Consider the following 23,047-nt stretch of genomic DNA (forward strand, 5'->3'; position numbering starts at 1 on the left):
ATATATATATATATATATATATATATATATATATATATATATATATATATATATATATATATATATATATATATATATATATATATATATATATATATTAGCCTGGCGTTGGCGCAGTGGTTAGGGCAGCAGCTTGGGATCCAAGAGGTCCTGAGTTCAAGCCCCGTTGGGCCACTGAATTAATACACCAGGGGGTTGACTCAGCCTGTCATCCTTCCGAGGTCGGTGAAATGAGTAACAGTATACTGGGCCGGTGTATACCCCAGTTAAAATAGGTGTATCATATCCCTGTGTCGTAAGAGGCGACCAGGGTTGCGTCAGGAAGGGCATCCGGCGTAAAACATGTGCCAAATCACAATGCGGATCATACGGATGATCCGCTGTGGCGACCCCTAACGGGAGCAGCCGAAAGAAGAAGAAGAAGATAGATATAGATATATATATATATATATATATATATATATATATATATATATATATATATATATATATATATATATATATATATATATATATATATATGCCAAGTTTCAGGAAGTTTCGATGAAAACTGTAGGCTGTGAAACAAAAAAGTCCACAAGAAGAAGATGAAGAACAACAACGTAAGTAAGACTTAGAGATCCTCCACGAGGATCTAAAAAATGAAGCGACAAACACTTTACCTTGCAAACAAGAGATTCTTGAGGTTATGGCATGTTTGGAAATGAAATAAAGCCACGTCCAGTATTGGTCCAGAACTGGGTGTCCAAAGACATTTTTATCCTCATTTCTCCACATTATAGGGGAGAGGATGTTCTCATCATCGTTTATTCTCATTTGGGATTTGGTAAACCACTTGTGGTCCAGTGGCCTGAGTGATATTCAGGACCTTTTGCTGTGGTTATTCATGTTATTACAGCTAAGGGGCTTCATTTTTGGTTTTTTTTGCACCGGAACAATACAATGGGGCTTTAGTGACGTCATCTTAATGTTGTATCACTTCTTTTTCTTCTCCTTTTTTAACTGCCATTATTAATCCACCTTTTGTTGTGGGGACGGCCGGGGAAACATTGCCCCAAGTCTTCACGAAGTGGCTGGCCTGGCCTGATGTTCAACTAGTTTGGGCAGGAATTTAGAATTTGGCCATGGTGCCAGCAATAACTCACCTACGCTTTGTGAAGGACACCATAGGATCTTAAACGTCCACCAACAAATGCTGGCAGACAGGACGCATACTGTATTTACTTGTGTATAAACTGCACCTTTTTATTGGCAAAAAAGCGATAAAAGTTAGGGGTGCGGTTAATACACGGGTATAGAAAAAAAAACTTAGTCCTTAAAACGATCAATGCTGAATTTCAATTATATTCCAAACGAACACTTTTATTTTTTAGCAGTCATAATTGCTGTTAAGCTCAATTCCGCCATTTAAATTTTGAAAATCAGTTCAGGTTAAGAGTATGTACTGCGTTTTATTATAACCGTGTGCGGAAATCAAATATCACATTCGGAAACGCCCGGAGTTTATGTGTGTGGTGTATCTAGAGGCCCGCGGCTCTGAAAATGCCATTAAACACGGAAGAAGAAGAAGAAGAAGAAGAAGAAGAAGAAGAAGAAGAAGAAGAAGAAGAAGAAGAAGAAGAAGAAGAAGAAGAAGAAGAAGAAGAAGAAGAAGAAGAAGAAGAAGAAGAAGAAGAAGAAGAAGAAGAAGAAGAAGAAGAAGAAGAAGAAGAAGAAGAAGAAGAAGAAGAAGAAGAAGAAGAAGAAGAAGAAGAAGAAGAAGAAGAAGAAGAAGAAGAAGAAGAAGAAGAAGAAGAAGAAGAAGAAGAAGAAGAAGAAGAAGAAGAAGAAGAAGAAGAAGACCTAGTCTCACATAAAAAGAAGAATTATTCACAGTCGCTAGAGTCTAATAATGGAGCACCCACCTCAAATGAGCGTGCGTGGCAAGCTTCCCTCATATGTCCTGTTCAAGAGGAAGACACTGCTGAAAGACAAGTTTTCAGCCGGAATCATTGTTCTTGTGTAGCAGAGGGGGTGGATAGACGAGGGACTGGTCCAGGACTGGGTGTGCACGGTCTGGAGTACTATGCCGGATGGTGGTCTCTCCCAATGACGGAGCATGCTAGTCCTGGATGCGATCAGTTGTCACAAGATCAACGACGTCAAAGCGCTGCTCCGTCGGAACACCACTGATCTCGTCATCATCCCAGGCGGGAGGACATCGCTCCTGCAGCCCTCGATGTGTCCATCAATAAGCCGTTCAAGGACGGGCTACATCGCTGCTGGTCAGACTGGATAATGAGTGGGGAGAAGACCTGCACCAAGAGCGGGAGGATGAGGAAGGTCGACCTTCCGATGATCTGCGGCTGGATCGTTTTGAGGGTGAAAAACAGGGGTGTGGTTAATACACCCTGCCTGTGAAACACCAGGCTGACAGTTTTTATAGCTGGGTCAGGAAGCGAACTCAGGTAAAACAGCCTAGAGGCGAGTGTGCTTACTTCTGGAGTCTAGGCCATCCTGCTAGCCCTAATGTTGTATCAATTATATCCAGTTATTTATATTAAAAAAAATTTTTTATTGTAAAAAACCCAAATACTGTAAATAACCCAACAAAGTCTGTCATCTTACTCTTCTGGTTAAGCCTATGGCCTACAAGGCTACCTTCATACCTGGCTTTCCGATTCCCTCTACTCACGCAATGTGTTCCTCTCGATGGAACACTCCACTCCATGCGACTGTACTCTTCCATTGGAGGCTGGAGTGCCCCACGGCAATGTCTTGAGCCCATTGTTATCCCTGATCGATATCAATAAAACCTCCCAAATGCTCTGAAAAATTGTTATAATTCAATTAAGCACCTATAAATTAACCTTTGTATACAGGTATTAAATACCACATACTGTATATAATATATAAAGAAGAAAGTTTGTTTGTTTGTTTGTTCATTTTTGCATTAGACCCCTGCAGGAATCAGTGCAACCAAACTTTGCATGACCTTCACTTTCATCCAGAGGAAGGTCAAGGGCTATGTTTTGATAAAAAAATAAAAAATATTAAAATCAGATAATTAGCCTTCAAGCCTCAACCGGGTCATGTGCTAATACCCTGCGTTGCTTTTTTTCTTTTCTTGTTTTCCTGGGAGTGATCGAGTAATATGTTTTGTCAAGATCATATGTTGAGGTTGGACATTGTGATTTGTTGTCAACAACACAAATTTATTGTCGTGTTTACACATGCACCTGTTATTCAACAGATTGCTTTACACAGGTTTATAACACCTCCGTGTTCAGGCCTTGAGCGAGTATGTTGTTATACACTGCCTGGGGTTTTCCCAGGAAATATCGAGTAATATGTTTTGTGAAGATTGCAGGTTGAAGTTGTCGTGATTTGTTGTATTTCAAAAAATTAAAATTAATAAAAATAAGTTAAAAGAAGGGAAAGCAGTCCAAGCGCATTTTGAAGCGCCCAAGATCGGAAGTTCATACGAAACCATAAGGACGGCATTCCTGAAATTCTCATGCAGGAAATATTGAAACGCATGTTTCAAGGAATTTCCCCAGGCAATGCCGAGTACTTCAGCGAGTAGTTTATAGTTTAGAAAGTCTTTCTTTCCTGACACACACAAACAATGGCAGATTGCAATACTAAGTATTCTTACTTGTACACTTGTTTTTGTCCTGCAGAGTCATACTCATCTGTTTCTCCATCTGTACAAAACATCACAAAAACCCCTCCAGGAGACCAAAAAGAAATGAGTCGGGGTGGCCTAACACAACAACAAAAGATAATCATCTCAGCCGTGATTCTTTCTGTTCTTGGAATATTACTGATTGTCACTTTCGTGTTCTGTTTCAGAAGACTTCATCAAGGTAAGTGTGTGCGTACGTTTACAGCATTAACAAAATATCATGTAATGGAAGACAGAAAAGAAGACCACTCTATGCATTAACAACTCTCAGTGTAAAATACCTCGCCTGGCTTCTGCTCTAATCTCCTGTGTTTTACTCTCCAATTATGCCCCCTGCTTCTGTCAATGTCTAATGTGGTAAAAAAAAAAAATGATCCTGCTTCTATTGTGTGTCTACCCTCAATCCTTACTATAATTCACAGACCGGTGTTTGTTTGTGTGTTTCTTTTTGCTACTTCTCCTACAGTTCTGTCCCAATTACATCCAGACTTGCTACAGGGGATCAGCATGACTCCAATTAATGTATAGGGGGAGATTTATCTCTGTCGGTGGTCTTTGGGGGGGGGGTGGGGGACGCAAATTCTCTATGTAAATGTGTATCGTATAGCGCCGCCTCCAGGTGGGGGAGGGTATTACAAGTCTCCACCATTTACAGCGCAGTATTCCTGTCCCCACGTTTTCCAGTGTCATGAGGTGTTTTGAATTATTAGCAGTAGGTATGTTTTTGCTTCATGCAAATAACCTGGGTTTTTGGTAGTGAGTGTTGCAATCGAAGAGAGACGATTTTTCCGCGCTGCACGCTTCAGCACTTGGTGGTCCCAATCTGTGAGCTCGTGTGGCCTACCACTTTGCGGCTGAGCTGTTGTTGCTCCAAGACATTTAAACTTTACAATAACAGCACTTTACAGTTGACCAGGGAAACTCTAGCAGGGCAGAAATTTGACGAACCGACTTGTTAGAAAGGTGGCATCCTATGACGGTGCCACGTTAAAAGTCACTGAGCTCTTCAGTACGGCCCATTTTCCTGCCAGTGTTTGTCGACGGAGATTGCATGGCTGTGTGCTTGATATTATACACCTGTCAGAAATGGCTGTCGATGAAATCCACTCATTAGAAGGGGTGTCCACATACTTTTGTCCATGTAGTGCATGTGAATGTTACGTGCTGCAGAATAAATGGATTTGTGCCCTGCAATGAACCGCATTGTTTAGTGTCTGTTGCGTGACATTACAGAAATATTATTTTTTTGAGAAATGTCATGCATTTATGTATATATGTCTTACTTGCAACCTCCTTATCAATACTGATTAGTCAAGTTATCGAATAGCGTTTTTACCACATTTGGTTAACCCTCTGCATGCTGCATTTAGTGAGGTCGCTTATAGGCGTAAGTATGAAGTACCGTTACCGACTGGAAGAAAGCATGAAATTTGGCAGGTTGATACTTTAGGGGAAGACGAATTTTTTTGATCCACGGTTACACGCTGGCAAATGACCTTGAGAGGTCAAGGTCAAACTTCAGATACCTAGAAAGTTTAGCAAAAAACTAACTTGGTACAATAAAATTTGAATACTGCACTTGAAACAAGATAATTTCGATGCAGGACGATGCTTTCGATAGATAGCCACTTTTTCATCCGCGGTGACACGCTGGTGAATGACCTTGAGAAGTCAAGGTCATACATCAGATACAGCCCTTGTTACATGGAAATGTCGATAAAATCGACTTCCTTTGCACGTTGTAGGAGTTATGTACGAGGTGGTTTCAATTTGTATTCTCTCGGCTCTTGAACACACTACCTTTCAATCCTCGGGTCAGATAACCGGTCAAGACGACCATTGACCCTCCCACCGTGATGGCTGTGGTGTTCGGAACATGGGAGAATAAAATGTGCCTCTGTGGTACAAAATGCACTCATACCTTCAGGTTTTGCACTGGCATTTGCACAGCGATGTGCATGGCAGTGACGACCACACATTTACAACGTGCACAGCTTTTCTTGCAACAACATCGGATGAGCTCTCTGCAGGCTTGGGACACAACTTGTAGTGTGATCCAGACTGGTCGCCAGACTGGACTGGAGTCATCTTTGATCCATCCAAAGCCATCGGGGGACGGTGGACGTCTGCTGTTGTCACTCGTTCGCCATACTCCGGCTTGATACACAGCGCGAAGGAAATGCTGATATAGATTGTCCTGTGGATAAAAGAAGCAATTTCATAGTGCATACTGACAGGTTCTAGTTTATCCCATCAATTTCCATTACACGGACTTTTAGAATCATTCTATTAAAATTCGATTAAAATGGCTCACCTGAGTTGGGGGTAATTTGTCCAGACTGCTTGCCGTGCGGAGGAAGATTTCACGGCACGGCTCATTGACGGACTCCGAAGCACAGGTTCTGCCGTACAACTTCACCATAAAGCGTTCGACGGAACGGAAGTACGGTGAATCGGTGTCAACCTCGACGAAAGAGTGCTCACACAAGTAGAGGAATGTCTGTTTCAATTTGGGACACAAGTCCCATGCATGCCAGGCGGTAACCTTCCCTTTGTTGACGAATGCTGACGTTGTGTCGGAACCAGTCAAAGCATGGAACAGAGGAAAGCACCGTGACCTCGATACACCGAGTTTCTCACAGACAGTATTTAGGGGGTAAATTTTGATGTGATGTATACCTATTGAGTGAAAGTCGCTGCTACAACCTCCGTGCTCAGATAACTGAAGATTTCCTCTTTGTTTTTCGGATTGCGCAAAAACTTCATCCAGTCTCCCAGCAATGCAGTACCGCCAGAAACTTTTCGTCGCAAGCCTTCTCCGCGTTTCGACCTTGCACATTATTTGATGCTGTCAGGATGGTATGTATCCCATACAATAGCTACCCTCTGACATCGCTGCTGTTTGATATGTGGGATGAAAACTTGGTTGGCGTAGTCACTGAAAGTCTTCGCCCCTTTGGGTTTCAATGCATTTAGTATTACTGTGCCATCAATGACCTTGCAGCTGTATTGTGGCTCTGGATTGCCGTCGAACTGCAGGAACTTTACGAGGTCTGATTTCTTTCCGACCTTCAAATTTTTGAAGTTGGTTAAAGATGGTGGGAATGGACAGGTTTCATGTCTGAAGAATTCCTCCATATTCCCATTTTGATGTTGGATAGCGACGTAGAGTTGTGTGAATATTTTCAAATCGTTTCTCAGTAGTTTAATTTTGAATCCTTGTGTCGATGCTGGTTTCTTCTTCGTTTTGGTGTAGATGGTGATTTCGTTGCGTTTCATCGGGTCATGGATTGAACGGTCACATGTCGTCAGTACACTTTGGACATAGTTGTTGTACTGGTCTTTCCCAACTTTTTCCAATGTTCTCAAGTTTACCACAGAGTCGTCTGGAGCACAGTCTCTGCTACGGGTCACTAACTCAGTACAGTCCACTTCGAATGGGTAGCCCATTCTAATAATTGTCTGATATAGGCCTTCAAGATGCCTGAAGAACCTCTGTTGTGCAGCGGAAGCTTGCTCGTGATGGTCGCTCTCACAGTCTACGTCGCCGCGTATATCTGTCTCAAATTCCTTGATGAGCCACGCCCTTTCACATCCAGCTAACATCCGCCGAGTGAAGGCAACAACATTATGTTGGACTGGATGAGAAACAGGAAGTAGATGCCATTGTGGAAATATAATAATAATGTTCGTTCGTCATACGTACCGAATTCATGATGTTGATTGGCAGAAATCGTCAGAATTTACAAAATCGGCGGAAAAAAAAGTTTCGAATTCGTCACTTTCGCCCTCCGACGCCACCATTTTGTCGCGCTTTCCGCGTTTCTCCAAGGAGAAAAGGAGCATATTCGGGGCGTTCCCAGTGCCTCCACCGCAAAAAAAAGGAGAAAATGGGTGTGGTTACAGAGAGAAATTTTCGGCAGATCTCCTGCATGCACCACAGGATGGTGTTCGTGTAACCGTGGATAAAATTTACTATTATGACCAGCTCTATCGAAATCCAAAAGCCCATGCTTTCTTCCAGTGTGTAACGGTCATTTCCTCAAGCGACCTCACTAATTGTTTATAGCCACAAGGTTCCCTGTTGTTTAAGATAGTTTTTTTCATAGAGCTGTGAATTTCAAGTGGTGTTTGCAAAAACAACAACTTGGGTGTCAAGTTAAACGAATAACCAAAATCAACACAACAAAATTTGTTTCAATTGTTTTTAAATCTCGTCGCAAATCTGCAACCGCAGCACGCAAAGGGTTAAAAACAAACAAACAAACAAACAAACAAAAAAACCCCACTTTCGATTCCTACAAAGTTATGAAAAGAATCCGTTTTTTGTCACTTTCATCTTGCCATGTATACTTATTTCCTCCGTCACCAAAGGTGGACGGAGGTTATGTTTTCACCCGTCTGTTTGTGTGTGAGTACGCTATCTCAAAACGTTGTGGACGGATCTGGAGGAAAGAAATATGGTGGACAGATTGGACATGTGACATCCTTCTGTGTCACCCCTCGTATCAATCACCACCACAGATCCTTCTCCTGTGTCACATGGTTTTGAAATGTGTCAGTTCCCACAGAAAACGATGCTGTTGAATACACTGGCGTGGTGGTTAAGCATCAACCAGCACAAGAAGCACAATCGGAATATGGTAAAACGTGAGCGAGGTGTTAGTTGTTTTTTTAGTGCGTCTGTTTCCCCACTATCAGAATGTTACCCTGCTCTGGCTTGAGCTGACATTTTGTCCAGAAAAGGCAATTTTTAATGTAGTTATGATCGAAATGTTTTTTTAAAGTGTTTTTGATGGTGAACGTTGAGGTTTCTCTAGCAAGTGTTTTATTTATTTCTATTTTTGTGATTTTGTGCCATTCTACATCCATCCATCTTCCTTTAAGCATTTCCCTTCCTATAATGTTCATCCTGAACCCACATCTTCATTCTTGAAACAAATTGTTTGGTTTTTTTTTTTCACTTTGCATTCTCGTTAATGTTGATGATGGGCTTGTGGCCGTCACACTTTGCGTGCAATTTTATTGTGGGAATAACACACTGTGGGATGAATCAACTTTCTCTGCATCTATATTTCCCAATTACAATTTCAATAATTTTTGGCAAGTGAAGCAACTTGGTAGGAAGAACCAGAAAATAATTTGTACTTTTTTAATTGTCACAACTCATGAAGACAGAAATCTGATTACATTGCGATGAAACAATATCTCTTGTTGACGCTTTCATACCAGTGATGATGCGATCATAACTTGCTCCACTGAAAGTGGACACAGGTTATGTTTTCAACCCTGTTAGTCTATTTGTTCTGTTTATCTGTGAACAGGATATCTCAAAAAGCTGCAGATGGATTCAGACAAAATTTGGTGGAGAGGTTGGGTGTGTGACGAGGGTGAATCAATTTGATTTTGGTGAAGATCCAGATCCTGAAACGGATACGAGAATTTTTTTTAAGTGTTTTTTTCACCATTGAGAGATTGTGCCAAAAAAGACATACAACATAATATTTCAAAACGTTCTGCATGAGTGATGACAAAACTAGGTGGATGAGTTGGTGAAGTGACAGGAACAAGCCGATTCCATTTTGTTTTAGGTCCGGATCCAGATCCAGCCTATCAGTCGCATACAAAACGCAAAATGTTCAGCCTGGCAGAGGCATGTGCTCGACCGAGTGCTGTTCTTGTTACCCTGTGCTCGCGAAGTGAAAATCAGGGTTAAGCGATCGATAGTGTATGTAAGTATGTTATACGTGGTGTCTGCATTTTGTTAACAGCTTACATCGAAAACCGTTCAGCGGAGGAAATTGAAACTTTACCACGTTAAATGGCAATGTGATATAACAATCGCTCTTTTGAGGTCAACATAGTTCAATTTTCTAAAATCCTCAATTTTCATCTGATCGACAAGAAATTTGAACAGGATTTTCATATCAGCTCACTGGATTCAAGCACAAATTATTTTTGAGGTGAACATAGGCCAAATTTCTGAAATCCTCAATTTTCATCCAATTCACTTGAAAGTTGAACTTGATTCTCATAAAAAATGACCATCATGTGTCACATGGTCCGGCAGCGATATTGTATCTCAGGGGAAAATCTTTGAAAATCTTCGGAGAAACCATTGAACCGATTAATATAAAATTTAACTAATTGATCAACTACCCATGGAAAATATGTTTTGATAAAGATGGCGTCATGTGTCACGTGATCTGGCAGCCATATTGAATCAAAGAAAAAAAACAAAAAAGTTGGCTCGCACCAAGTCCTTCTCAAGACTGCGTGGAGCGTGTATTCTATGAATACCATCTCGTTTTCCTTCTGTTTTGGCTTTCTGGAGGAGCTTGTAAATATTGGTTAAACTTGTGTGCATTGGGGCAACTGCTTTAATAACTATTATTGACCATTTATATTAAGTGTCAATACATTTGAATTAACATGATTGGCCAAGAATAGATGCATTAAGGGGATATCCCAATGCACTCCAGCATGTTGGACCATGTTGTTATGTGGCATCAGTGGTATTTTCACATGAACTGCAGTTACATGAACAGGAGTAGAGAAGGGACAAACCAAGACAGTGTATGGAGTTCAAACCTGTGGCTCTAGCATCCTGAGCTCAAAAGGAATTGCTTAATGGGTTTGTCACTTTGTGTTCACGTCAAAGGCAGATCATAACTTTTAAATGTGATCGAGTCTACACGAGGAAAACTAGAAGAGAATGGACTGACCGAGAAAAGTCTCTCATTTTTCCAAGGTCATCTGCCATCTGCTTGGAAATCTGCTAACATCACTGCCCTGCATAAAAAAGGTGCAAAACAGATCCCTGTAACTACAGACCAATCAGCCTTCTCCCAATCATCAGCAAGGTTATGGAATCCATCATCGCTTCAGATATGAAATCCTTCCTCTTCTCCAATGGCTTGATTTCCAATCATCAATTTGGTTTCAGACCAGGTCACTCTACCCTGGATATGCTGCTACTGCTCTCCCATCAATGGATGGAGGTCCTCAATGCCAGACAGAAAATCCGAGCCGTATCCCTGGACATATCACGTGCTTTTGACACAGTCTGGCACCCTGCCCTACTCACCAAACTCTCTTCCCATGGTATTCAAGGCCATCTCCACTCATGGCTCGTAGACTTCCTCTCCTGTCGCAGTCAACGTGTGGCCCTAAATGGAGTTCTTTCATCCCCTCTTCCTGTGCACGCTGGAGTTCCTCAAGGTAGCGTTCTGGGCCCTGTTCTTTTTCTGGTTTTCATCAATGATCTCTCGGACTCTCTGGAAAATCCTCTATTTCTCTTTGCCGATGACTCCACCCTCTGCCGTACCATCTGTCATCCCTCAGACCGGCAAGCAGCAGCTTCTTCGCTCACTGCAGATCTGGGTGAAATCACAAACTGGTCCAACACGTGGAACATGTCTTTCAATCCACACAAATCTCACACTCTCACTATGTCTCTTCGAAAGGACCGTTTACAAAACCCCCCCCATCCACTTTCTCAACAATCCTCTGGAAGAAGTCTTTTCTTTCAAGCTTCTGGGTCTCACTATCTGCAATGACCTTTCCTGGGAAAGTCACATTTCCAACCTTGCCTCAAAAGCCAGTCGCCGACTGGGAATCCTCCGTCGTGCAAAGTCCTTCCTCGGCCCTCTTGAGCTCCTGACCACTTACAAAGCTTTTGTCCGTAGCCTGATGGAGTACTGCTCTCCCCTCTGGGCTGGTGCTCCTGCCTCCCACCTTTCTCGACTTCACGCTGTCGAAACCAGGGCTTTTAAGATCATTGGCATCTCCCGCAATGAAGCTGAGTCTTTGGGCCTCTCACTCAATCACCGCAGGTTGGTCGGTGGTCTTTCTGTCTTCTACCGACTCCTCTCCAGCCTTGCCCGCCGTGCTCTCTCTGCGATTTGTCCCAAGCACATTTCCACAGGGCGCTCAAGGTCCGGCAGCAACCCCCTTCTGGCAAAACTACCAAAATCACGAATCACTGCTCATCTTCACTCTTTCATTCCTCTTTTTCCTGCCTTTGGAATAAACTTCCTCACTCTATTCTTTCCCATTCTTCCCTCCAGGCTTTCAAAACAGCTGTTCACCACCACCTCTTATCTTCCCCCATCCAAATCCTCGATCTTTTCTACCCCCGATAATCCACCCAAGCCCACTTCCTTCAATTCTCCTGCTTTCCTTCCTGAAAGTCCCTGTAATGTCCATCTTCTCCTCGCCATGTTCCCCGTCCCATCCCCATCCCTCTCCCTTCCACAGTTCACCTGTGTCTGTTCCCCAATGTTTTGTCCCTTCCACTCCCGCCCCTCTTGTCTCATGCCTCCTTGCTGTGAGTTGTGTGTTTGCTCTCATACGAGCCTCGACCAAGGTATACAAAAAAAAAAAAAAAAAAAGTCAAAGCAAGCAGACTGCTCTTCTCCAACTGCCTAGAGTATGTTAGATTTTTTATATTTGGCAACTTCAGGAACTCCACAACATCTCCAAAGTCTAACTTTGGAATAGATTTCCACTCAATTCTCACTTCACTATGAATGTCATGGCAACATCAAAAAAAGGCAATGTTCATCTGTCCCTGGATTACATGCATATTCCATCGTGCCTTGTTACGATATACAGAACAAAAATAACCTCAAAACCCGATTCATGGAATAAATTCCGTCACCAACCAAATTTACTGATTTGGGTTTCGATCCCACTCCTGACAGACACCAGTGTTTTGACCTATAAGCTCACCTTGGTTCATAGAATTATAAATATTGGCTTCTGAGGTTCGAGTTGACATGCTCAGGAGATCAATACGTTCACTGTGTGTAGGTTGCACCATGTGGGTAGTCAGATGTGACTGAGTAGAATTGTCATCTGAATGATGGCGCTGATTTAACGCATCTGTGTCAGCTAAATTGCATGTGCATGCTGTTCCAAGTGGTCCCTTACCATACCGGAGAGAGGGATGGTGGGGGGGGGTGAGGAGGAGGGTCACTGGTGGTATCCTTTACTCAACATGCAACTCAGGGCTACCTGCCGCATGGTCGGGTTGTCGGTGACAAAACCAACACCCCTCACTGACTTAGCTTCAGAATCATCAATTCAGATTCAGACCTAATCACTCCACATTGGACATGCTGCTTCTATTCTTCCGACAACGGAGGAAGGCCTTTAATATCAGTCATGATATCATTGCAGTCTCTGGACATGTCTCGAGCTTTCGATACAGTCTGGCATCCTGCTTTACTCTCCAAACTATTTGCCTATGAAATCCAAGGCCAACTCCACTCTTGGATTACTGACTTCCTCCACTCTCGAAACCAACATGTGGCTCTCAATGGAACCTTTTCACCTCCTCTCCCTGTGAAGGCTGGAGTACCCCAAGGCAGTGTTCGAGGCCCCATCCCATTCCTAATCTTCATCAATAATCTCACTGACTCTGGAAAATCCTCTTTATCTCTTTGCTGATGATTCCACTCTCTGCTGTGACATTTTTCATCCTTCTGAAAGACAGGCAGCAGCCTCTTACATTTCCTCAGACCTTGACAAAATCACAAACTGGTCAAACACTTGGAACACCTCTTTCAATCCTGATAAAATACACACACACACCTCCCTCTCCCTCTCCACCTCCCTCCCCCTCTCCCTCTCCACCTCCCCCGTTCCACCAACACTCCCATCTACTTTCTCAACAACCGTCCCAAAGAGGGTCAGTCACTCAAACTCTTGGGCAAGCCACATTTCAAAGATGGCCTCCAAAGCCAGTAACCAACTGTGCATCCTCCATCGTGCAAAGTCCTTCCTTAACACACTTGAGCTTCTATCCACCGACAAGACTTTCATTCGTAGCTTGATGGAGTACTGCTTTCCCCTCTGGGCTGGCTCCCCTGCCTCACATTTTGCTCAACTTGACACCACGGAAACCAAGATTTTCAGGATCATTGGAAATCTCGCGATAAAGCTAAGTCTATGGGTCTGTCACTTCACCATCGCTGAAATGTCGGTGGTCTCTCTGTCTTCTTCCACCTCATTTCTGGTCTTGCACCCTCTGCCCTTTCCGAGCTCTGCTCCCCCACCCCGCAGGTATCTGCACGACGCATGCAATCCAACAGTAAATCCAGAACCACTGCTCACTTCCATTCATTTATTCCTTTCTTTTCCCACCTGTGGAATCGCCTTCCACACTCTCCTCAATGTCATTCTTCCCTCCCGGTTTTCAAGACAGCTGTTTATGACCATCTCAGGTCATCCCCAATCCACAGCCATGATCTTTTCTACACCTGTTAAACCACCCTCCTCCCCTCCCAAAATTTTGCTAATGTATCCATCTTGTCCACCCCTTGCATTCTCCCATACCCATCATCATTTCCTGCATCCCTTGTTTGTCCGTCTTCGTCTACCTTATCCCTCTGCCCTGCTCATGGCGTTTCCCCTTTCTCCTGCAATTTCCTTTGTTATGTTCTGTCCTGTCCTGTTCTGTGTCCTAGCTCTTCCATGAGCTGAGACCATGTTTGTATTAACAAAAGGGAATTAAACAAGGTGGTGGTGCACTGCCTGCAAGAAGCCCTGTAATGAATAGTAGGGGGGGGGGGAGGTGGTTCCATAAACGGAAGAGCCGAGAGAGGTCAAAGGACTGTGAAAACAGGAGCATTAAAAAAAAAAGGTGGGAAAGAAATAGACCACCAAGCAGCCTGTGATGTGAAGGCAACAGATCCTGTTTCCATTCGGCCTCATCATGGGAGATTCCAATAAATTTGAGAGCTTTAGAATCCACAGAATCCAGGAGAGAGGCATGATGCTGGGGTGCCAAACCATAGAGGAAAGCAGTACTCATTGAGCTTTCCTCAAAAGGCTGTTGTCAGTGTGTAGGTCTGAATTTAACAAAGAAAGGCTAAGATCGATGGAGAATGCCCAGTCCACAGCTGCCTTTAGGAGGTCAGTTTTGCTCTGTGGTTGGTCCAGGAAAGGTTATGGCTGATGGTGAAGTCAAGGCGCTCAAGAGACCACAGAAATAGACAGATGGATTAGCTTGACAATTAATCTGGAGTGAAAGCGCGAGACTGACATTTTCCAGGATTGAAACACGTTTCATTTATCAGACCAGCATTTAAACAATCACAGATCGGCGGAGAATAGCTTCTGTCTACCTTTTATTGGGACGGAGTGGAGTCGTCAACAAAAAGGAAGAGGGAGTTTTCGAAAAACGATGAAGAACAAGACTGGGCTGAAACAACACTGCTTTGGGGAACTCCAACTTCCACTGGGAGAGGGGAAGAGGGTTCCATTGACCGTGTGAGTCGAGAAGTCAGAAATTCAGGAATAAAGGCAGCCTTGTTTGCAACAGGAAGAGAGCTTGGCAAGCAATGCAGGACGGCAGTCTGTGTTGAATGCCCGATATATGTCCAAAGGGATAATCCTGATCTCTTGATGGAAATGCAGGGCCTGCATTCTTTCCTGAGATAGGAGCAGCATCTATATCCAGAGCTGAGGTACTGGGATGGAACCCAATTTGATAATCAGAAATCAGGTTGCTTGAAAACAGGAAAGCACTGACAGCAGCAATGATTTGATTGCATGAGTTCACCGGTCTCTACATGAGAATATCTGTTTTTGCACCCTTCCTGTAGATGGGAGTGGTGTTGGCTGCCTTCCAGGCCAATGGAAGGTGGCCAAAGTGGAAGGACGAGACTAAATGAGGCACAAAAGGGGGAAGCAACAATGGCAGAGCAGGATTTGGGAATATAGTCACTGATGCCATTTGGGCCCCATCATGTAAATAAGGTATTGGCTGGACAGAACTTCCTTTCCCTTTACAGGTGAGGAGATAAGATCCAGTAGTCAGTAGTTATGAGGGGGAGAGATGCATGGGGGACAAAGCAAGATGATTTAGGGAAATGATATTTGGAGGCAAACACAGCATTTAGGCATTCTGCCTTGTTGTGAGCTTTATGGAATGAACCTCAGTCAGGTTAGCTTTCCATGTTGAGAAAGTTAGTTGCTTGACCGCAACGGCCTCTCTGCAGGATTCATTGTTCCAGGGCCGAGAGGATAGCTGCAGGTGTGATGGGATAAACCGTTGCATGAGTTAAAGTTATCCTTTTTTCATATATTCCTGGGTGGAATCAATATCAAGTGCTGTGGACATGAAAGCACAATCCATTGTGATGACAGATTGCGATCCCTACAGGTTCGTGTGTGTGAACAACCATATTGTGCTTTGTGGAGGTTTCTCCCTTATAATAGACAGATAAATGGGCTTCATAAAGAAGTGATCATAAGAACCAATCGGGACAGAAGAGGAACAAGAGAGATTGTATGGGAAGTGAATCATCACTCGGTACAGGAGGAAGGACGTACCAGTTGCAGAATTCCCTGTTGGGAAATTTAGATTATGTCAGGCCTATAAAGTCGCACACCCAACTTGGAGTTTAGAACACCGATGAGAACATTGTTCCTTGCGGAATAGCAAAATCATCCCAACCCTGGATCCTGATACAGGCCTTCATTTGCTCAGTATTGCCAGGAACATCAGTCTGGTTTGTGATGTTCACATTGTATAAAGTTCCTGAAAGAAGGTCGTGTCTATAGCCATCCACAACTGCTGCAGGAAGTGTGGAGTTGATCCACCAGCAGACAACGTGGACAATGCAGCTTCAGATGGCCTCACTTGTGTCTCTGTGTCTGAGAAAAACAAGACGTCATTAGTTGAGTTTCATCTGCAGGTGGATATGTACAAAGGTCTTCGGACAATGGGCGAGTTCACTTTGTGGGTCTAAGATTAATCGACTTCCGGTGTGTTACTCACATCGTTTTCTCAGGTTCTTTTCCCCTTTCAGAAAGCAAAATAAAACAACAAAATAGGATAATAAATTGTAACCCATCTGTATTACGTTAACATTTGGTTATTGTTTAATGGTGATCGATGACTTTTATTTTCCAGAATCTGAACTTCATTCTTGCTAGATAAGGTTGCTGTGATGTTACGCACGCACGCACGCACGCACGCACAAATTATGGTCAATTCACTATTCAAACAAAATTGTAAAAAATGTCACGAGTAATACCAAAAAGCACTTTATGGATCAGTCACCTTTAAAATCCTCCTGATCGTCTTGCCTTGGTTCAGGTCATATCACGGGTGTAGAATGGGTTTTGAAGTACATGCCACGCCATTCCATGCCTGATGTTTCATTAAAAAAACAAAAAAAACGTATTTTCAGCTGGTGATTAGTTCCACATTCTCTCCAAAAACAAACCTGTGGTTTATGAAGGTAAACCCATACTCGTTTCCACCCGTGTCTGTCTGTTTGTTTGTTTAGTTATCTGTGAAAATCGAAGATTTTTCAAGTATATTGGTAGGTCTTGTGCGTTATTTTGTCTGTCTGTCTGTTTGTATGTCAATCGCTTACAGGTCACAATTTTAAACCGATCTTCACGAAACTTCACTTCACGGTGGAGTTCGTCACAAGCGAGAAACCTATTGTTTTTGAGGTCGAAAGGTTAACATAGGCCAAAGGTAACATAGAAAGTTGCGCTTTCAACACTCATGGTTTGGAGTTGCTCAGTATCTACTATATATAAAAAAAAAAAAAAAATATATATATATATATATATATATATATATATATATATATATATATATATACATTAACATTTCAACACATACATACACACACTCAGTGTACAAAACATTTGGAAAACCTGCTCTTTCCATGAAATAGACTGATCAGATGAATCCAGGCAAAGGCTGCAATCCCTTATTGATTGCACCTGTTAATTCCACTTCAATCAGTGTAGATGAATGGTAGGAGACAGGTTAAAGAAGGATTTTTAAGCCTTGAGACGATTAACACATGGATTGTGAATGTGTGCCAGAGGGTGAATGGGCAAGACAAAATATTTTAAGTGCCTTTGAATGGGGTTATGGTAGTAGGTGCCAGCCACACTGCTTTGAGTGTGTCAAGAACTGCAACGCTGCTGGGTTTTTCACACTCAACAGTTTCCCATGTGTATCAAGAATGGTCCACCACCCAAAAGGACATCTCGCCAATGGCTGGCCTGTGGTTGAAAACAGATTATTGATGAAAGAGGCTAAAGGAGGCTGACACAAATTGTGCAGAGCAACATACGGGCTACACTTAGTCAACTGACAGTCCAGTACAACATTGGTGCTGAAATACCCATAAAAGAATGCACAACTCATCGCACTTTGACATGACTGGGGTATGGCAGCCGACGACCATACAGAGTTCCACTTCTTCCAGCAAAAAACAAGAACCTGCAGTTGCAGTAGGCTAAGGAACGAAAATACTGGACAATGGAGGATTGGATATATTGCCGAGTCTGATGAATCCCGGTTCCAGCTGTTTCGCACTGATGGGAGGACTAGAGAGGGTATGCAGAAAACCATATGAGTGCATGCATCCATCATGCCGTGTGTCAATGTTGCAGGCTGGTGGTGGTGGTGATGTGATGGTGTGGGGTGTGGGGTGCTTTCATGGCACACATCGAGCCCCTTGATAAAAGTGGAGTAACATTTGAATGCCACAGGATATCTGAACATCATTGCCAATCAGGTGCATCCCTTCATGGTAGTAGTGTATCCATCTGCCAATTGATTTCTTCAGCAGGATAATGCCCTGTGCCACAAGGCTAGGATTGTCCAGGAATGATTCCATGAATATGACAGTGAATTCAGCTTACCACAGTGGCCTGCCCAGTTACCAGATCTCAATCCGATTGAGCATCTGTGGGATGGGATAGAAGGAGCTATTTGGAGTAGAGATCCACTACCAGCCAACTTGTCAACTGTGGGATGCATCGGAGTCAACACGGGCCAACATCCCTGTGGAACGCTTTTGACACCTTGTAGAGTTCATGCCATGACAAATTGAGGCTGTTCTAATGTTTTGTACACTGAGTGTGTATATTTAAATATATATATATATATATATATATATATATATATATATATATATATATATATATATATATATATATATATATATATATATATATATATATATATATATATATATATATATGACAGAGATGACTGCCCGTTTATATGTTCACGGTTTACGCTTATTGGCTGTGTGAAGCTCGGTGCAATGTGATTGGCTCCTGGCAAGATTGAAAAATGTATCGTATCGGCTTCTTAAAAGCTGATATTCAAATATGATTCCATTTTTTGGTGATCGGAACTCATGGCCAAAATAATAACTGCAAGTCGAGAGTGAAATTAGATAAAAATGAGGAAAGAGCGATGATTTTTTTTTCTAACCCGATTTAATTAAATAATCGGCTCCGCAGGACGTGAAGTTTTGGCTCCAAAATATTTTTTTCACTCTTTTAATGGTAATTACTATAAGTCTGATTATATTTTACACCTTTGGACATCAGTAGTGATCTGTTGGATTCGGATTCGACTTTTATTACACATTTTTAATGGATACTGTTGGATCTCGCGATTCATGGATTCGGGGTCCCCACGTATTCGCGGTTTATAAACTGTGACCTGCTTCGACATCAATGGCCCTGTGCTTTACGTATTCGCGGTGAAAAAACAAATAAATGCATCAAAGAAGCCGGTAGGCGACATGGCTGCTCGCTCTAGATGGAAAGCTGGCCAACGCGACTCGCCGATATTCATGTACATGCGATCAATCAATTTAGCACAATAAATATGATTATCACAGCCCTCTTAGTTTGCGCTCAGAAACCCGCCTTGTGAAATTTCAGGCATGTTTCCAAAGAGACTCTAACAAATGGCAGCCCTGGTAATTCAATTTATCTATTCGCTAAAGATTTTATTTTTTATATGATGCTGTAAGACATTCTCCTTGGGCACAAAAAAAAACCAGGTCCCTCAAAGGTCCAGTTTCGGAGGTATTGATTTTTTGTACAGTCCACAATAAGTGTACGATGTACGATAAAGTATTTTAGCTGTGACTCAGCAACGGAGATGTGCAAAGCAACCATTCATTTTTGTGTACATGAAAGCCACATTGTACACATTTCACCCAAGGTTCATCAAAATCAGACTCTTTCCCTTAGAGATACAGTCAAAGCTCGTTACTATGCCACCTCGCTTCTATGCCACTCTCGCTATTATACCACTTTTGCTTGGTCCCGACAAAATTCAATACAAAATAAATTTACTATGCCACCCCCTACTCTCGCTACCATGCCACTACTGTGTGACTGTTAAAAGGCACGAGTCGTGAAAAAGTCTGTATTGCGCAGTGCTCGATTATCACACTCACGTCCAAAGGCGAAGCGACGAACTACAGTCCAGCTGCGCACAACATAACTCAATACGTACGCGCATAGTCAGACTGTGTCAAAACACGCGATTCTTCTCCCCGATGCCAGCCACAACAAGCCAATCACAACACGCACAACGAGACACAAAAAGCATGAGCACACACACAGACACGCAGGCACACGTACAACAGTGACATCATTTTTTTTCAAATTCAGCCCATAATGTCAGCTCAAAACGCAAGCGAACCGACTTTACGCTGAAGGAGAAGAAGGAGATCATCGATGCCGTGAAGAAGGAGCCGAATCAGTCCAAGTTGGCCAGGGAGATTAGCAAGAAATGGGGCGTCGAAGTTAAGAGAACCACCGTGAAGGGCATTCTCAGCAAGAAGGATGCAATCGAGGCTGCAATCAAAGCTGGATTTCCATCGAAGCGCATGAAGTTGACGCAGGCTCACGACCCAAAGCTTGATGAGGGAGTGCTCATGTGGCTGAAGCAATCAAGAGGACAGAATGTGCCTGTCAGCGGCGATCTGATCAAGGAGAAGGCGATGAAACTGGTCGAGCTGATGCACATCCCAGACTTCATGGCGAGCGACGGTTGGTTGGGCAATTTCAAGAAGCGCCACGGCATCACGTTCAAGACAGTGCAGGGCGAAGCTGGAGCGGTGGATTCGCAATCCCTTCTTGAGTGGCAACAACAGGTTCTCCGGCCCTTACTCGGGCAGTTCTCCGCAGACGACGTCTTCAACCTGGACGAGACTGGACTCTTCTGGCAGCTGCTTCCGAACAAGACCATGGCTTTCAGGGGAGAGCGGTGTACTGGAGGAAAGAAAAGCAAGCAAAGGATCACTCTTCTGGATGGGGCAAACATGAGCGGCAGCGAGAAGTTCCCTCTTCTGGTGATTGGCAATTCCAAGAAACCCCGTGCCTTCAAGAACAAAGAGATCCCGGTCAAGTACAAGGCGAACTCGAAGGTGTGGATGACGGCGGAGCTTTGAGGAGATGTTGCGTGCGTGGGACGGACGACTCGGCCAGCAGGGACGCAGAGTGCTGGTCTGTCTCGATAACTTCTCTGGCCACCCTCCCGAGCTCGAGCTGAACAACATCCAACTGGTCTTCTTCCCACCCAACACGACAGCCAATTCGCAACCAATGGATTAGGGAATCATAGAGAACCTCAAGCGCCACTACAAGAAGCTCCTGCTATGCCGCCGGCTTGAGGCCATAGACGAGGGAAAGGAGTTCAAGTTCACGTTGCTCGACGCTCTACACGTCGCCCGGCGTGCTTGGGAGCAGGTCGGCAAGTCGACGATCAGGAACTGTTTCGCGAAGGCCAAGTTCATCGAAGAGGAGATCCAAACTGAGCCACAGGATGCGGAGCTGCCCGACATCTGGGAAGCTCTGCCTGCCGAGGAAAAGATGCACGAGAACGAGGAGATTGAGCTGTCTGACTTTCTCGAAGCCGACGAGCGCCTCGCGACTGGCGGGTATTTCACGCTGGAGGAGATTGCGGAGGAGATTCTGTGCAGTGAGGAGCCGGTGGAAAGCGAAGATGATGAGGTAACTGTCGAGGAGGAAATCGTTCCGTTCGAGGAAGCCCAGCGCGCTTGTAGCACCGTCCGGAAGTTCATGCAGCAGAGAAGCGGGAAGCCCGGTGTGATGCAAGCGTGCGATCGGCTAGACAACGAGATGCACGAGATCCGCCGAAAGAAGATGCGCCAGCCGACGATTCTTGAAAGCTTTGTGTGTCGTGAATTTCTCGCCATGCCATATGTTAGTGTGTGAACTCTGTTAGTGTGTGTATGTTCTCCGTTCGCTTAGCTTATACAACAGTCGTGCCTTTTACTTGCTGGAATAAATTTTGTCTAAAGATTAACTACAGATGGGTAACTTGAGAAAATAAGGCCGTTTTTACAAAATCTCGTTACTATGCCACTCTCGCTACTATGCCACTTTTGCTCAGTCCCGACGGGTGGCATAGTAACGAGCTTTGACTGTATTCGCAATTAACCGTTTCTGAAATGTTCGACATGTACTCGCCCAAAACCTATCTCCTCCTACAAATATTTTTTGTTAGGGCTGCAAATTGGCATGAAGGGAGCTAGATAGATTGCGCACAGAATTCTAAGCTTCGATTTTTCGATTTTCTGACCACTTTAAAGGGCCGTTGCTCGGGCCCGGAGTCCCATATTCGAAAGCACACGATTCCCAGAAATATTGGTCCGACCTACCAAATTTCATTGGAATCGGTTGAGTGGTTTAGCCCCGAGGCTTGACCAAAGTTTCCGACAGACAGACAGATGGAAATGTCCAGAATAAGGGTGCTCTAAGAGCAGCCAAAAATAATAATAATAAAAATAAATCAGACATAATCATACATATTCCTTCAGGACAGTTATTGAGGGGAAAAGGAGAAGGTAATGTATAAGAGTCTATCATAAGGGCAGAGCTGCATTTGAAAGCAAAAAGTCTCGTTTAAAAAAACAACAAAAAAAATATTGAAATCGAGGCACATTTCTTAAAGTATTACAATTATCTTGGAACAATGGGCAAGTTCACTTTGTGGGTATTCGCAGAGCTAAATTCATCTGAAAGATCTGTTTGTTTAGTGCACCCTTTTCTCAAAGATAATTCAAAAATCGTCAGTTTCTTTGAGAAGAGTTGCCAGAAAGTTCAGCTCTGGACTGTTCCGTTTGACCCATTGGCTTCGTATGGTTATGAAAGCACCTGTTATTCAAAGTTCATGAACAAAGCTAATCTAGATGGAGCTCGGAAATGTAAAGCAAGATTTGAAAAGACCCCTCCCACATCCCTTTTATCAAAGCTGCACAGAGTAAGGTGTTCTGTGAAGTCTCTAATTATACGTACTACACCTCTCTCTCACTCGTCAGCTTTTCCGTTTCCAATACCCTCGTTTTCAAAACCACTTACATGCCCGTTCTGTTCTTGCATATGGCAGCTTGGCATGCCCGGGTAGCTATCCTTTTTTGGAAGTGTGGCTATGCCCCTCTACCAGAACACTGGTCATTCCGCCGACCTCGCAAGAACGACAGGCTGAGTGAACCCCACCTGGTGTTAATTCAGCAGCCAATGGGGCTCGAACTCAGGATCCTCGGATCCTAAGCCAGC

The 23,047-nt window shown here is 43.5% G+C and overlaps 1 protein-coding gene across 2 annotated transcripts in view; it reads left to right on the forward strand.

The window, feature by feature from the left end:
• LOC147031021 (uncharacterized) overlaps positions 1 to 23,047 on the forward strand; it is a 45,771-nt gene that overhangs the window by 17,732 nt on the left and 4,992 nt on the right. For both annotated transcript variants that reach the window (XM_085875689.1, XM_085875690.1), the window contains exons 6-7: positions 3,663 to 3,848; positions 8,230 to 8,310. In XM_085875689.1, the coding sequence (XP_085731815.1) occupies positions 3,663 to 3,848; positions 8,230 to 8,310 (267 nt within the window). The remainder of the gene's footprint in view (positions 1 to 3,662; positions 3,849 to 8,229; positions 8,311 to 23,047) is intronic.

This window comes from Eptatretus burgeri, chromosome 3, assembly GCF_056783735.1.
Source record: "Eptatretus burgeri isolate ZD-2024b chromosome 3, Ebu_testis_v1, whole genome shotgun sequence".
NCBI classification, from domain to species: domain Eukaryota; kingdom Metazoa; phylum Chordata; class Myxini; order Myxiniformes; family Myxinidae; genus Eptatretus; species Eptatretus burgeri.